Source organism: Nomascus leucogenys, chromosome 12, assembly GCF_006542625.1.
Source record: "Nomascus leucogenys isolate Asia chromosome 12, Asia_NLE_v1, whole genome shotgun sequence".
In the NCBI taxonomy this organism is placed as follows: Eukaryota; Metazoa; Chordata; class Mammalia; order Primates; family Hylobatidae; genus Nomascus; species Nomascus leucogenys.
In genome coordinates, this window is record NC_044392.1 from 74416510 (window position 1) to 74433154 (window position 16645).

Consider the following 16645-nt stretch of genomic DNA (forward strand, 5'->3'; position numbering starts at 1 on the left):
AATATCCAACAGCTGCAAAATCCAAATTCTTCTGCTCAGCACATGAAATATTCCCAAGGATAGACCATATGCTAGGCCACAAAACAAGTCTCAAAAAACAAAAAAAGAATTGAAATTGTATCAAGTATCTTTTCTGACCATAGTGGAATAAAAACAAGTGGAAACTTGTTTTTATAGTGGAACAAAAACAATTGGAAACAAGTGGAATAAAAAATAGTGGAAATCAAAAACAAGAGGAACTTTGGAAACTATACAAACACATGGAGAATTAAATAATATGCTCCTGAATGGCCAAAAAGTCAATGAAGTAATTAAGAAGGAAATTTAAGAATTTCTTGAAACAAAAGAAAATGATAACACAACATACTAAAATCTATGGGATACAGCTAAAGTAGCACTAAGAGGGAAGTTTATAGCAATAATCACCTACATCAAAAAAGGAGAAAAACTTCAAATAAACAACCTAGTGATACATCTTAAAGAATTTGAAAAGTAAGAGCAAATGACACCCAACATTAGGAGAAAAGAAATAATAAAGATCAGTCATATATAAATGAAACTGAGACTACAAAAACATGACAAAAGATTAATGAAACAAAAGTTGTTTTTTTTAAAAGATAAACAAAATTGACAACTTTAGCCAGGCTAACTAAGAAAAAAGAAAGAACCCAAAAAAATTTAAAAAGAGATGAAAAAGGAGACATTACAACTGATACCACAGAAATTTAAAGGCTCATTAGAGGCTATTATGAGCAGTTCTATGCCAATAAATTGGAAAACTTAGAAGAAATTGATAAATTCCTAAATACATATAACATAACATGACTGAATCATGAAGTAATCCAAATCCTTAATAGACCAGTAACAAGTAACAAGATAGAAGCAATAATAAAAAGCCTCCAATTAAAGAAAAGCCTGGGACATGATGGCCTCACTGCTGAATTCTATCAAACATTTAAAGAAAAACTAATACCAATCCCAACTCAAACCAATCCAACAAATCAAGGAGGAGAGGATGCTTCTAAACCCAGTCTACAAGGCCAGTATTACCTTTATACCAAAACAAGACAGACACAACAAAAAAAGAAAACCACAGATCAATATCTCTAATGAACTTAGTTTCAAAACCCATCCACAAAAATACTAGCAAACCAAATTCAACAACATATTTTAAAGACCATTCATCATGACCAAGTGAAATTTTTTCCAGGCATGCAAGGATGGTTCAACATATGCAAATCATAAATGTGATACATCACAACAATAGAATGAAGAACATAAACCATATTATTATTTTAATAGATGCTGAAAAAGCATTTGATAAAATTCAACATCCCTTCATAATAAAAACTCATCAAACTGGGTATAAAAGGAACATACCTCAACATAATAAAAGCCATATACAGCAAACTCACAGCTGGCACCATACTGAATGGGGAAAAACTGAAAGCTTTTCCTCTAAGATCTGGAGCAAGACAATGATGCCAACTTTCACTGCTTTTATTCAACATAGTACTTGAAGTCCTAGCCAGACCATTTAGACAAGAGAAAGAAATAAAGGGCATCCAAACTGGAAAATAAGATAGAAAATTATCCTTGTTTACAGATGACATGACCTTATATTTAGAAAAACCTCAAGACTCCACCAAAAAACTATGAGAACTGATAAAGTCAGTAAAGTTGCAAGATACAAAATCAACATACAGAAATCAGTAGCATTTCCATATGCCAAGAGCAAACAATCTGGAAAAGAAACCCAGAAAGTAATCCCATTTATAATATCGACAAATAAAATAAACTATTTATAAATAAACTTATTTAACTTTTTTTCATTTACTCTTAGAATACTTGCTGGTGGTGTATGTGGCTGCAGTGTTTACCCTGAGATAACTTTGCCACAAAATGTCCCTTTTGTTATTATTTTTGCATCACTCTAGTATATCAAATTTGGAAACAAAAGACACCATTCTATTTATAGCATTCTGGTTTTAGTAGTGGTATATCCATTTATAAAAGATAGTAATTCTCGATTGCTGCAAATGTCAATCCTAGAAAAACTTAGCATTCCTACACATGATGTTAACACTGTTCTCAAACAGTTGTTGGTTGAAGATTCACTTGATGAAACTGATTTTTTCAAAATAGACAATTCTGGTGTTAGTTATGTTTAGAAATAACTCCAAGAACAGTTTTTATATTTTATTTTCACATTGAAAATCAGTCCAATTTGCTTCAGCCTCAAAGAGAATGTTTATGTAAAATTAAGTGAGTGCTGGCAGCAAGTTGCACTTTTTTTCTAAACAGAAAAGGGTTAAAGAGTGAAAGATCTATATAAGAAAAACTATAAGACATTGATTAAAGAAATTGAAGAGGCTGGGTGCAGTGGCTCATGCCTATAATCTCAACATTTTAGTAGGCCAAGTCAGGAAGATCAACTGAGCCCAGAAGTTCAAGACCAGCCTAGGCAATATAGTGAAACTCTATCTCTACAAAAAATTTAAAATTAAGCAAGTGTAGTGGCATACACCTTTAGTCCCAGCTACTCAGCATGTTGAAGTGGGGGGATTGCTTGAGCCCAGGAAGTCTAGGCTGAAGTGAGCCATGATCCTGCCATTGCACTCCAGCCTGGGTGACAGAGTGAGACCCTATCTAAGAAAAAGAGAGAAAAGAAGAAAGGAAGAAAGAAAAGAAAAGAAGAGGGAGGGAAGGCAGGCAGGCAGGCAGGCAGGCAGGCGGGCGGGTGGGCAGGTGAAAGGAAGGAAGGAAGGAAGGAAGGAAGGAAGGAAGGAAGGAAGGAAGGAAGGAAGGAGAAAGAAAGAAAGAGAGAGAGAGAAGAAAGAAAGAAAGAAGAAAGAAAGAAAGAAAGAAAGAAAGAAAGAAAGAAAGAAAGAAAGAAGGAAAGAAAGAAAGAAAAAAGAAAGAAACAAAGAAAGAGAGATAAAGGAAGGAAGAAAGAAAGGAAAGAAAAAGAAAGAGAAAGACTGAAGAGGACACAAATCAATGGAAAGACACCCCATGTTCATGGATTGGATGAATCAATATTGTTAACATGTTCATACTACCCAAAGCAATCTACAGACTTAATGCAATCCTTATCAAATGCCAATGACATTCTTCACAGAAGTAGAAAAAGTCATCCTAAAATTTTTATGGAACCACAAAAGACCTAGAACAGCCAAAGCAGTCCTAACCAAAAAACAAAACTGATCACATTACCTGACTTCAAATTATAATACAAAGCTATAGTAACCAAAACAGTTTGGTACTGGCATGAAAACAGACACATAGACCAATGGATCAGAATAGAGAAACCAGAAATAAATTTATGCATTTACAGCCAACTCATTTTTGACAAAGACATCAAAAACATACATTGGGAAAAGGACAGTCTTTTTTTTTGAGATGGAGTTTCACTCTTGTCTCCCAGGTTGGAGTGCAATGGTGCGATCTTGGCTCACTGCAACCTCTGCCTCCTGGGTTCAAGTGATTCTCCTACCTCAGCTTCCCAAGTAGCTGGGATTACAGGTATGTGCCACCATGCCCAGTTAATTTTTGTATTTTTAATAGAGATGGCATTTCACCATGTTGGCCAGGAAGGTCTCAATCTCTTGACCTTGTGATCGCCAGCCTCAGCCTCCCAAAGTGCTGGGATTACAAGCATGAGCCACCGTGACTGGCCAAGGGCAGTCTCATATGGTGCTGGGGAAATTGGATATCCATATGCAGAAGGATAAAACTAGACCCCATCTCTTGCTGCATGTAGCAATCACATCAAAATGGATTAAATGATCAAATCTAAGACCTCAAACTATGAAACTACTAGAAGAAAACACTGGTAAAACACTCTAGGACATTGTTCTGAGCAAAGATTTTTTTTTTAGTAAGATCTCAAAAGCACAGTAATTAAAGCAGCGCTAGAGCTGGGAATGGTTCTCAGTTTATAGTCAGCAAAAAAACCATAGACCTGAGTCCTACTATTGCAAGGGGATAAATTCTCAACTCAAATGAAGAAGCAATGGATTCACCGCTTTAGCCTCCAGAAAGGAACCTAGCCTTCCAAAATTTTTATTTTAGCTTTCTGATCTACTGAACTGTAAAATAATAAATTGGTATTATTTTAAACCACCAAGTTCCTGGCAATTTGTTATGCCAGCAATAGAAAATTGATACAGTATCTCTGCTCCTTTCTCTGTGTTTACAATGCTCTTCCCTCTTCTACATTAAATCCCACATTCTCTGTGAAGCAATTCAGACTTCACTGATCTCTTCCTACGTTCTACCTTATAGGCACAAATACTTAGGGCAGCTAGTTATCTGTTCATACCTCTGTTCTATCTCCATAATGACATTGTAAGACCTGTAAGGACAAGGATGTAAAAATGGCCAGAAATACCTTCCCTCCCTGAATCTGCTCTTGCAATGTGACTTTGAAGATATTCTTACCAAAAGGTGGAGTATATTTTTCTATCTCTCAAATCTGGGTTGGCCCTGTGACTTGCTTCGGCCAATTCACATTAGCAAATGTAGCAGAAGGAGAAACTTTACTATAAGCCACCATCATGTAAGTAAGCCTGGGCTAGCACAGCCATTCAACTGCTAGTCCAGTCAACAGCCAGTGAAATGCCAGGCAGGTATGTGGACCATGGACCACCAGCTGAGTGCAGAATCATGAGTGGGTTCAGATTAGACCAGCGAAAGAACCACCCATATGACCTCGTTCAAATTGCTAACCCATACAACCATGAGCTAATCAATGATTGTTACTTTAAGTCAATGTTTTGGGATACTTTGTTAAGCAGCAAAAGCCAACTTATATATAATAGTGCTCTGCCCTGAGCTGTTGGTGAACGTTTTTGATGATGATGATGATAATGATAATGACAATAATGACAATGACAATAACAATGATAAAGATAATAAAGAAGGCTGTACTCACTCCTAGTAAAACAAGGTCAGTGGCATCATTTCCATATCCTAATGTCAGGATATTTTTGTTCTTATAAATTGAAGGGTTTCAAAATTTTTGTTCAAGTAAATTGGAAAATGCAGAGACTAAAGATTTTAGGTTTATATACGCTAGACTCAATTATAGGTCTTCAACAAATCCAAAATATCTCTGCGCTAAGCTTTTATATTGGTAACTTGTAGTATATCAATCTATCTCTCATGTGTCAAAACATTGGGAAGAGCCAGATTGTCACTGTGCTCTACCATTTCTGAACGTACAAAGTAGTTCAGAGTAGGCTTTGGCTTAGATCTGCTTGGGACTTTATCGCACCAGAAAAACTTAGCCAGGAACAATTTTCATAAAGGGTAACATTCACATGGAAGCCAGCCAGAGCTTATTTCTCATCTAAGCAGTGTTCTCTGAAATCTGTTCAACTCCATCAAAGTCATCAAAAGTGTTGTACTTATAAAAAGTTTTAAGTTAATCAGGTAGCACAGCAGTCCTCAATATTTAGCCTGAGAAAATCTAAGCAAAATGGACTTCTTTCAGCCTATATTCCATTAAAGGTTTGGGGATGAGGTAGGAACAAAAGGGATATTAACAGGGATTAGTAAAAAGGGACAAACAGCACTAAGAATATGGTATATTTATATTCCCATGCCCAAGGAGGCACATCTCTAGTCACCTGGGCTTGCTTTCCTATTGCTTGGTATCGGTAAGGTTTTTGCTAAGCAGACTTCTGGCTAATCATTTGAAGTGTTATAGCCCCTGGGCAAGAAAGCTTTTGTCACCTCCAAGCAGAAGAAGAAATATTTTACAATCTAGAAATTAGACTTGAAAGACATCTCAGAATTAATCTGGTGAAACTTCCACATAATATAGACATCATTTCCAGAGTTAATCCTCCACATCCTACTTAAATTTCTTAAACATTAAGGAAGTCACAGTCTCCTGAGACAGCCCGTAGTATTTTCAGCATCTATAAAGTTATTTCTCAAATTAAGCTGAAATCTGTCTCCTACCCACTGAGTTAAAAATTGCTTTTATTATTATTATTATTTTAAGAGACTGGATCTTACTCTGTCACTCAGGCTGGAGTGCAATGAGGTGATTATAGCTCACAGCAACTTCGAACTCGTGGGCTCAAGAAATCCTCCCACCTCAGCCTCCCAAGTAGCTAGGAATACAGGGTATGCCACCACGCTTAGCTAATTTTTTTTGTTTTTGTAAAGATTGGGTCTCACTATATTGCTCAGGCTGGTCTTGAACTCTTGGCCTCAAATAATCCTTCCACCTTGACCTCCCAAAGTGCTGGGATTCCAGGCATGAACCACTGTGCCTGGCCAAATTTTGGTTTTTGAACCTCATACCACACCATTCCCCCCTCTTCTGTAGTCTGATGTGTTCACAAGCCTGGGCTTTTGAGTCAGCTGGACTTGAGCTCGGCTATCATCTCTTTCCCTTGCCAGTGACAATGGGCAAGTATAGCTTCAAAGAAACAGGATTTTTGACTATAAAACTGAAATCATAATAGCTCTCTTATAGGATTGTTGTACAATTTGATGAGGTAATGCACATAAAGTGCACAGCCCAGTGCCTGACACATAATATGTTATCAATAAATGGAAGCCAGCATTACTATTCCACTTGCCAGTCTTTCAGATATTTGAAAATAACTTCATTTTTCCATTTAGTCTTCTCTTCTCCAAACTGATCATCTCCTTCTTCAATTACACTTTAAATATGACCAAAATTATTCTTTCCCAGATCTAGAGGCTACACTTGTTTACAGCTTAAGTTTGCACTTAGGGTCTATTTTAAATGATACCTGGGTAAAACTCCCTGATACAACTGGCAGTTTACCTGTGGCCAAAAACTGAGAGGAATTTCCTCTGATAAAACTGGATAGAAAAGCAGGTCCATGGCTCATCTGAGTCCCTTCCCCATAAGTCAGCCTGCCACTCCTGACTGCATCCTGGTTCAAAAATCACAGGGTCTGTCCTTTGAGAGGAAAATGACATTTCCTTACTTGTCTGGTCTCCACGAAGAGGAATTTTTGCTTCACACCCCTGGCTTCTTGCCCCATTGTTTTTTGTTTTTGTTTTTGTTTTTGATTGTTGATTTTTGTTTTTGTTTTTGAGACAGAGCCTCACTCTGTTTCCCAGGCTGGAGTGCAGTGGCGGGATCTCGGCTCACTGCAACCTCCACCACCCAGGTTCAAGAGATTCACCTGCCTCAGCCTTCTGAGTAGCTGGGATTACAGGCATGCACCACCACACTCCACTCAACTAATTTTTTGTATTTTTAGTACAGATGGGACTTCACCATGTTGGCCAGGCTGATTTTGAACTCCTGACCTCAACAGATCCGCCCACCTCGGCCTCCCAAAGTGCTAGGATTACAGGCATGAGCCACTGCGCCCAGCCTTGTCCCATGTTTACCCCTTGGAGGTAAAGTGAGTTACCTGGTAAATAGGCAGTAGCCACTAGTCCAAGTCTTTCAACAGGGTGGAGCTAATTTAACAAGGTTTTAAAGGCAAGAGATGTGGTCTTTCCCTCCTCCCCTCTCCACTTGGACTAGTGACAGCTAGTCAACCTGCAACTGTTAGGCTACTTGTTGCTAGTAATTATGCTACTAATCAAATTCTGAAAGCATCTCCCTCCGGACTTCTCTCACGTTATGCTTAAATGTCATCGGTGTTTAAAGCATTTTCAGTTAGGTAGTTTGTTACTTATAGTTGAACATATTCTAATTTTTATAAGCACTAGTGGCAAATACTATCTGTCCCTAGGCCCCACTTTGTAACATCTTTCATTAGCTTACACTGTTTTTACATAGGTGAGTATACATACACACATAAAAATATGTATGTCAGCATATACTTTCTGATTATAATTATGTACAATTAAGTTTACATAGGAAAGAGTAAAAAGAGTAGATGAATACAGCAAAATGTCAAGGGTGATTGTCTTTGGGAAGTGGAACTTTGGATGATATCTTTTTATGTTTCTGTACCTTACAACTTTTCTAGGAAAACAGATATTAATCTTCAGGTAGAAAAAATAATGTCACTTTAAAAATAAAACTTTTCTAGGAAAACAGACATTAATCTTCAGGTAGAAAAAATAATGTCACTTTAAAAATAAAACTTTTCTAGGAAAGTAGACATTAATCTTCAGGTAGAAAAACTAGTGTCACTTTAAAAATAAAAATTTTTGTAGTAATCGCAGATTCAACCATGCTAATATTTCATAGAACTTTCATTTAGCTAAAAGCAGACTATTTGTTACAGCATTACTATATGAAGGATGCTACATATTTTTCTGCTTCCTGAAAATAGAAAAATGGTAAAGGAGCCTAATTTTTACCAGGAAAGATTAAAAATTAAAGCACTATCTATCTAATAAAAATAGCAAGAAGCCATCCTAGATGATGTCTAGTACTTTTTTCAGGCCTATTAGGCTTTGAAGTGACAAGGAATCATAAAGACATTCCCATAGTTATTTCTCCCAGCATTCTGGCAAAATTGCATGGCTATTGAATAGCAATGTTTACGGCTTTTAGAAACAAAAAAATACACAGTTTTTCTATGCAAGGCCCTGAGAAATAATTGCATATCTTAAGTAATTTGGCTTTTAATTTAAAGTAGTAATTAGGACCAAAACTTTTTATTGTTGCTTTAGTCAGTGTGAACAGTGCTTGGATATGACAGGTGTATAAATCACCCTCGCTGACAGCAGCAACAGCATGTGACTTATATGCCTAGTTGATAATCCCACACGGTATTACTCTGGAATATCCTTTGGTAAGCTATAAGGTGGGACCTAGGATTTATTCTTGGGTCTAGTTCATTAAGAGAACAATAAACATTCAAGGGAAAGGACCAAACCTTTTTTCTTTTAAAATTACTGTCTTCAACTATAAACGTATATTAAATTTATGGTATATTTCAGAGAACTGGTTACAAAAAGATAGAAGACAGTATTTGCCCTTAAAAGTCAAAGGAATTGAAAAATTAAAACAAAACCAAAAACCTTTTCCTATCTGTTTTTGAAGACAAGACATGCACATTGAGAAAGAGATGATAGGAGAAGGGGATATGTGGTCAGAACAAAGTGGTACAGGCGGTTCTTTGGAGGCAGAGCTTATGGCTGTGGTGGGAGCTCTAATGAGGAGACAGAAACTAAACGAGTCTCCCTGGAAGGCAGGATGGAGGCTGGATAAGCGATGAAAAGTTAGGACATCCCAGAAATGTCTTTGGATACACCAAGGCTCAGACACAGAACATGGGCCAAGTTTCAAAGGTAGTGTATACATCAACCAGGCAACAGCCAAGGATGCAAGTATGGGAGAGATAGATTTGGGAAGTTAAGGAATGGCCACATCATGGAGAGAATTTTACTCTTGACTTTAAAATTCTTATTTTATCCTACAGCCCAGTATTTACAACCTCATGCTCTGGAGTCAAAGATTTGAATCCCAGCCCCTCCATTTAATTGTTCTGTGACTGTAGGAATGTTAGTTACTTTTCTTTCTTTACTTTTCTCCTTTTTTCTTTATTTTTTTTTTAGTTTAGTTTCACTTTTTTAAACTCGTCATTATGAAAAATCTCAAAGATACACAACAAAAGTAGAGAAAACTATGCAATGCATCCCCATGTACCCATCACTCCCCTTCCACAATCATCACTATCCAACCTCTTGTTTTATATAAATACATCCTACTCCCTCCTCACCATCCTCCTCACCTATTGCATTAGGCAGGATATGATCAAGTATCTGGGCAAACTCTGTGTGTGGCACCTGTTTAAAGGGTCCCTGAAGATGGGAGGGGCTAGGAAAGGATGCCTCGAGAGGGCCTATGTGCAAGCTGTATTGAAAGCAGTACTGCCCTTAGAGAATGTGGGAACGCAGCCTGGGTCTCAGGCCTTAAAAGCTCTGCTTCTGCCCTTTTCTGGCTACCCTTCCCAAAGGGAAAGAAGTCCCAATGAAATGTGCCCACTCGGAGCCTGGGCCTCCCACAGCAGGAGCTGGTACTTGGAACCCAGGAATTCCGTGCCCAAATGGCTCGAGGCCACTCCCAGGGGAGGCTTTGTCCCCTGCTTGTGTTCCACCATTAGGTCCCAGTAGTGGGCAAGGTGGCTAGTGAGAGAGTGGTTGTAGGCAGAACTTGGAATTGTGGGCTGAGTCATATACCTAGGCATGAGGACCCTTGAGATGTTAAAAGGGAGGGGGGAAGAAAGGGTCCCCCGACCTTGTTCCTGGAGACTGAGAGCTCCATCTGGAGCTCCACTCTTGCCCAGCAACGCACAGACTTTAAGGACAGGCCTCAAAAGTAAGGGATATCTACAATTTTTCTCAGTGTTCCTGAATTTGACTTATGCCACTGATGTCTTTTGTCAAGTCAGTTCCTAGGACTACTAAAGAGCCAGATGAGCATTGTCTGAATGCTGGGAGACAGAATAAAGGTCACACATGAGACAGTGAAGTTGACCAGTGTGGTTATTATCAGAAAAACAAGCTTGCACTGCCCATGAGTTTAAAGCAAGCTGACATTCCATTGATAAGCAGGTCTTTTCAAGGACTTTCTCTATGTCAGGATTAAAATAAGCCCCTTCCCCCTTCCTCAGCCCCACTCTATCCTCCAACTGGGTCCTCCTGAAAAAAAAACAATACCCTCATTGTAGAAATCTTTTCCCTAATTCTGAGACACAGAAAAACTTGTCTGATCTTGGAACTCTCCCTGTCCTGTTTAAAACAAAGATCACCTGTGGATGCTTTTGTGAAAAACAATTCTTGTTTATTCACATACTACAATTTGGAAGAAGGGAAGTGCTAGGGGTAATACCTATTACGTCCTAGAATTTAGCCATTTAAAATGCAAGGGCAAGAGAGACAGGTGCTATATGTCTTAACAGGCATGTATCTAAAGGGAGAAAAAAGTAGAAAAGGCAAAATAGGGCAGCCCACCACAGCAATTAGGATTTTTTTATTCCTGAGTGGATAATACGTGGTTTCATTTAAATAAAAACATGATCTCTGTTAACTTAATTTGTAAAACCGATAACTCCAACACTCACAGCTAGTGCCCTGGTAAGCTATTTTTAGACACATCATTACTACCTTGAAATTAAAAGTGAATCAGTCCTGTGGAGTTAATTACCAGTAAATTAAGCTAAAGTAGGTCTCCCATATGGCATGGAGCCAGTATAAGACGATTCTCAGTGCTAGCCAGAAACATTGCAAGATACCAAGATACCACTTGGAAAGCTGACTTCATATGCGTGGCATATGTTTATAGGAATAGCAGGGGAAGTCATTCACAGCCATTTACAGTGAGAAACAGAGATAAAAGGTCTAATTAAAAGAAGACCTTTTTGACAGAGACTTAGAAAAGCATCCCCCCTCCAGCCCCACCCCAAAAGGAAAATTCTCAGCTCTCTGTTGTTGTAACCTATTCCCCAACACTTACAGAAAGGAAATTTTACCACTTTCTCTTTAATGCTGGTATGTGGGCCTTATTTAATTATATAAAGTAGAAATAATTGTACAAACTAAAATTAGGTAAAGCCAGCAAGAAGAAGTTACTTTCATCACTAGTGCTTTGGAATACCATATCCTTTGTTACAATGTTCTCAAGGAGGTATGCAAGGAAACCAGAGACAGAAGAAAAAAAACTCAGAATAGTTGTCTGAACTTTAATATTTGAATCAAGGAAAATGTGAACAGATGAAACTGTTAGTAAGAGAGAAATGGTGCATGCACAAAAGGGATAGATTAATAAAATGACAGCTGATTGTTGGTGGTGAGCATATTTATTTTCCTTAACATGTCCCAACTTCCATAATTATTCAAATGTACAACGAGTGGTCCTAATATCCTGGCTGAAATTGCCCAGGCGTGCAACAAAGCAAGCTGGTTTTGTTCCTGAATTATGCAGTTAACTGAGGCTGTTTCGGCCCAGATTTGATGTGGTGAGTAGTCAGAATGCTGACATATGATTATTAAAAAGTATTAAAATTACTTTCTTCCCATTTTAATTTGATAAGGTGATTTCACACAATTTTGCATTTCAAATATTTCTAAGTAAATTTAGTAAACCAAAGATGAATATGACAAATCTCAAATAATATGTTTTAGAACACTTTCCCATTTGAACTGTTCTCTATATATGACTGAGTTTATTATAACTCCTTGAACATATACAATATTAATGTTAAATGTCATGGTAATATATGTGAACTACATAAAAACAGGGTTGCTTTCTAACGTGTGGCTCGTCTAAACCCTAAAAGAGCACAGCTGGCTTTGCTGAGCCAAACCATATTATTGATCCATCTTGACTGTGATTCCATTTGTGAGATAAAGTCCCAACTGGGAGCTTTCTCATAAATTGGGTCAAGACAGGAAGAACTCTAGGTAGCCAGAGGTGTCTCTGTGTCTCTTTTCAAATAATTGAAGGCCATTTCTTCTGGTGTCTGGAAGAAGTAAAATATCCTTGTCTAACGGGTATTGCTTTAGTATACCACATGCCCAATAAGTTCTAGCATCTAGGAGCATGCAATAGCAGCTAATATTAGCTATGCAGTCATGGTATTATTAGTGTTTAATTATATCATGTGCATTGAGATATTTTAAATGTTAAAGAGAAAACAGAAGGACTTCTTCTTCTTAGCAACCATTATAGTACAGAATGTTCAAAGCTGCAATCACATTCATAAGGCAAATAAATTGGTTACAAAATGAGGGTAGCAACAAGTGTGCATGCTATAGAAAATGTGAAACGGTACCTAAAATAGATAATCACCTTATTTGTTTTCAAAATTCCAGTGCTGGCTCTGACCATCAATTATCAAACTGGAAAATTTTCACTTTAACACTCAACGCCAATTTTCAGTCTTAAGAGTGCAAAAAAAAGGAGCATAAAATAATTTTTTTTCTCACTGGCTAAGATTCTACCTCATTTGAGAAAGATTTTATTAAAAACCCTTTTAAGAATAAAGGGCTTGAGTTCTTAATGGCAACTCATACTGGTGGGCACACCTAGGGCTTCACTGCTCCAGGGTAATATACGAAAACTAAATGGTAAGAGAAGCATCGTCAAAGACAGGTTACTTTCTAAAATACTTTCTACATATTGTTTTCCTTCTTCAATGTTATTTCCTTTGGCTCATGCACACTCAAGGCGCTTCATATATAAGACGATGAAAGTGGGAAGGGTTATACATTATGAAAGCTCTTTTTCAAAAACAAACTGTGTCGAAATAAATTAACCGGTTATTTTAAAACGCCAGTTTGCTAGTTCTTCAAGTCTCTGGTGTTTTGACTTTAGGATTTCTCTAAAACACAGAAACAAAGGGTAAAAATCAGGTGGCCGTCCAAAATGACTTCGGGCGCCCCACTTAGAGAGACGCCTTGGTTCAGGTAGCCCGCTGGGTCGAAGGCCCCATTTTCCCCCGATCTATTGGGCTTCGCGGCGGGAGTCTTCGTTCAGGCTGGGGATGCCTTAGGAGGGAAGGAGGCGACGGTGACCAAGGACGTTGGAAGCTGGGGATCTCCGCTTCCCTCGGGCCCCGGCTGGGTTACCAGTGCTGGCCCGCGGCGCGGGTGCCCAGTTGCGCCTGGGACACTGCGGGCACGGCTGTGGCGGCAACGGCAGCGGCCGCCGCGTCGCCGACGCCCGGCAGGACTGAGCGCACGGAGCGGCGGAACTCCTCGTTCCTCCACGTGTAGAGCAGCGGGTTGAGCGCGGACAGGGCGCAGCACAGGAGCCAGCTGGCCGCCTGCACTCCCCAGGGCACCGGCAGCGAGAAGCCGCTGGCCAGGCTCACCCACACCAGTGGCTGCGTGGCCAGTAGGAAGACGCAGCAGAGCAGCAGCACCGACAGGCCGCTAAGACGCCGCTGTGCCCGCCGCGGGTGCAGCGCGGGCGGCAGGGGCTGGGCCTGCGCCGGGTGCCCGGCGCCACCGGGGCCCGGCGCGTGCTGGGCGCCCGGGAAGGCGGCGGCGGCGGCGGCGCAGCCGGGCAACTGGTGCAGCAGGTGGAAGTTGAGCACGCTGACCCGCTTGACGCTGACACGCACGCGGCGCACGATGCCCAGGTAGCAGTGCAGCAGCAGCGCTGTCTGCGCCAGCAGCGCCGCGGCGGCCAGCAGCGCCGGGTAGTGGACTTGCGGTGGCGCGGCGCCGGGCCGCGGTGCCCAGGGCGGGAGCAGCAGCACGAGGCCCAGGGCGAGCGCCCAGGACAGCGCCAGCATGCCCGCCGTGTGGCGCCTCTGGTACAGCGCCTGGTAGGTGGCGGGCGCCCGGGTGATGAGCAGGTAGCGGTTCAGGGCCACGAGGCAGTGGGAGAGGAGGGACACCGTGAGTCCGAGGCCCAGCAGCCCACCCCGTAGCAGGCGGTAGCTGCCCCCTGCGCCATCCCAGTCCGCAGGGGGCTCCGCAGAGCCGGTGGGCAGAAGCCCGAGCACCGCCTCCTGCGGCATCCAGAGGGCGCAGACGCTGAGGTCGGCTGCGCAGCCGTTCACGATGAAGGCGTTGCTGGTGGTCTGCAGCTTTCGGAAGGACGACACGAGATAGATGACCATGCCGTTGGCCAGGGTGCCCCCGATGGCCAGGCCCGAATACAGGAGTGACACCGGGATGCGCCGGCCCGCCCACGACTCCTCTTCCTCGCAGAGCAGCAGCAGCGAGCCACCGGTGGTGGAGGAGGTGGATGTGGAGGAGGAGTTGGTCATTCTGGCCAACTCTTCACACCTCCCTCGCTAGCGTCGGCTTCTGGCAGCGCGGTCCATCCTGACACTTTCCTGCCTGCCAGAAGGGCAAAGACATCCTTCAGCCCTCTGCCACCGACACAAAAGGCTGAAGCAGAATAATGGGCTGGGGGAGGGGGAGAAAGGGAGCTCAAGGAGGACGGGGGTGGCAGATGACAGGTGCCTGCCTCGGAAATGTCTCCAGAGCCAGAGGAAAGGCCACTTTGCATTGCATTCAGCAGGCATCGGGGAAGCCCTAGGACAGAGCAATACCCAAAACAGTCTCCTCTTCTCCCCCAACACACACACACACACACACAGAGAGAGAGAGCTAGAGAGAGAGAGAGAGAGAAAGAGAGAGAGAGAGAGAGAGAGAAATGTTGCCAGCTGGAGGACCTAGTTCCAGGAGAAAGCAGAGATATCCCAGCTGGGGAAAATCCCATGGGAAAGAGGTGAAGGGTACCTTGCGTTTAGGCTGGTCCTTAGCCGGTGTCTCAGAGGGAGGGATGCCAGGAAATACCTCCTCAGCAACAGCATCAGTGGTCCAGAAATCAACAGGAGGAACTCAGCTGGGATCAGTGCCAGGAGCAAGTGCCCGCTTCTCCCAAGCAGCATCCACACACATGGTCCTGGGCAGGAACTAGCAGCTGCAGGAAGACTTCTCAGCTGGTATCAGGGCTGGAGAAAGTAAAGTGGCGGGCTGCAAGCCCAGGCGGGTGGGCAGGCAGGCAGCAGCAGCAAGAATGCTTGGCTGCAAAAGCAGAAGCTGAGCTCAAGAGGAGAGCACCCTGTGCTCAGAAGCAAGAGTGGTGGCTGATGTGGTGAACCCACTCGAAGCTCTCTCCTGCTTAGTTATACATCACCCAGGGAAAAGACAGCCTTTCCACGCTTGGCATGAATTATTCAATAGCTTCCAACTTGTAAAAGGAAGAAAAATATCTTGCTCAGAAAGTCCTGTAGTTAACAAGTTTCTCTGTCTTTTCTCTCTCTCAATCACCTTATTTTTCGTCCTGTTTCATTTTTCTTTCCGTCCTTTTTTTTCCTCCCTTCAATATTAGAATAAAATTTAATATACCCTAGAGTATTTCATCTCAGTCTGATGCATTTTGTGGGCAAGATTTTTCTGTGAGATAAATATATTCCCAGTACCCAGGACTGATCTCTTTATTCCCACATTTTTTAACGAGAATTACTTTATGCACTACTTGAAATTCATTTTTCTTTGGTAAAGTGGAACATAGATAATTATCCACAGAAAATCTCCATTCCTCAATTTAAATCGTACTTTCAGTGTTTTCTCATCAACAAACTCCTTTCCAGAGTTTGTTTTGTGTTTTAGTAATGAAATGGTTAGAGGGTAAAAATGAAATGGCAAAAGATTTAAAGCAGATGTCAGTGGTACATCTAGACAATGGAATATTATTCAATGCTAAAAAGAAATGAGCTGTCCAGCCATGAAAAGACATGAAGGAACTTTAAGTGTGTATCACTAAGTGACAGAAGCCAACCGGAAAGGACTACACATTGTATGCTACCAACCATGACATTCTTGAGAAGGCAAAACTATGGAGACAGTTAAAAAGACAGTGGTTACCCGAGTTAGGGGGAAAGAAGGAATGAATAGATGATCACGGAAGATTCTTAGGACGGTGGAACTACTCTATGTGATACCATAATAGTGGATCTGTGTACTTATAAATTTGTCCAAAGTGGCAGAATGTGAAACACCAGTGTAAGCCATGGACTTTGGGGAATGATGTGTCAATGTACATTCAACTGTAACAGACGAACCACTCTGGTGGGGGATTTTGATAACGGGAGAGGCTATGTATGCGAAGGGCAGGGATTACATGGGAAATCTCTGTATCTTTCACTCAAATTTGCCAGGAATCTAAAATTGCTCTAAAAAATCAAGTCAATTTTTAAAATTTAAAATTTAGCATTTC

The 16645-nt window shown here is 41.2% G+C and overlaps 1 protein-coding gene across 1 annotated transcript; it reads right to left on the reverse strand.

Moving 5' to 3' along the window:
- Positions 1-11637: 11637 nt before the first annotated feature.
- Positions 11638-15799, reverse strand: GPR88 (G protein-coupled receptor 88). The gene is made up of 2 exons (XM_030824988.1): positions 15163-15799; positions 11638-14757 (listed from the first exon to the last, which is right to left on the reverse strand). Exon 2 carries the CDS (start codon positions 14682-14684, stop codon positions 13530-13532), a length of 1155 nt encoding a protein of 384 aa, XP_030680848.1. The 5' UTR covers positions 14685-14757; positions 15163-15799; the 3' UTR covers positions 11638-13529.
- Positions 15800-16645: the final 846 nt, after the last annotated feature.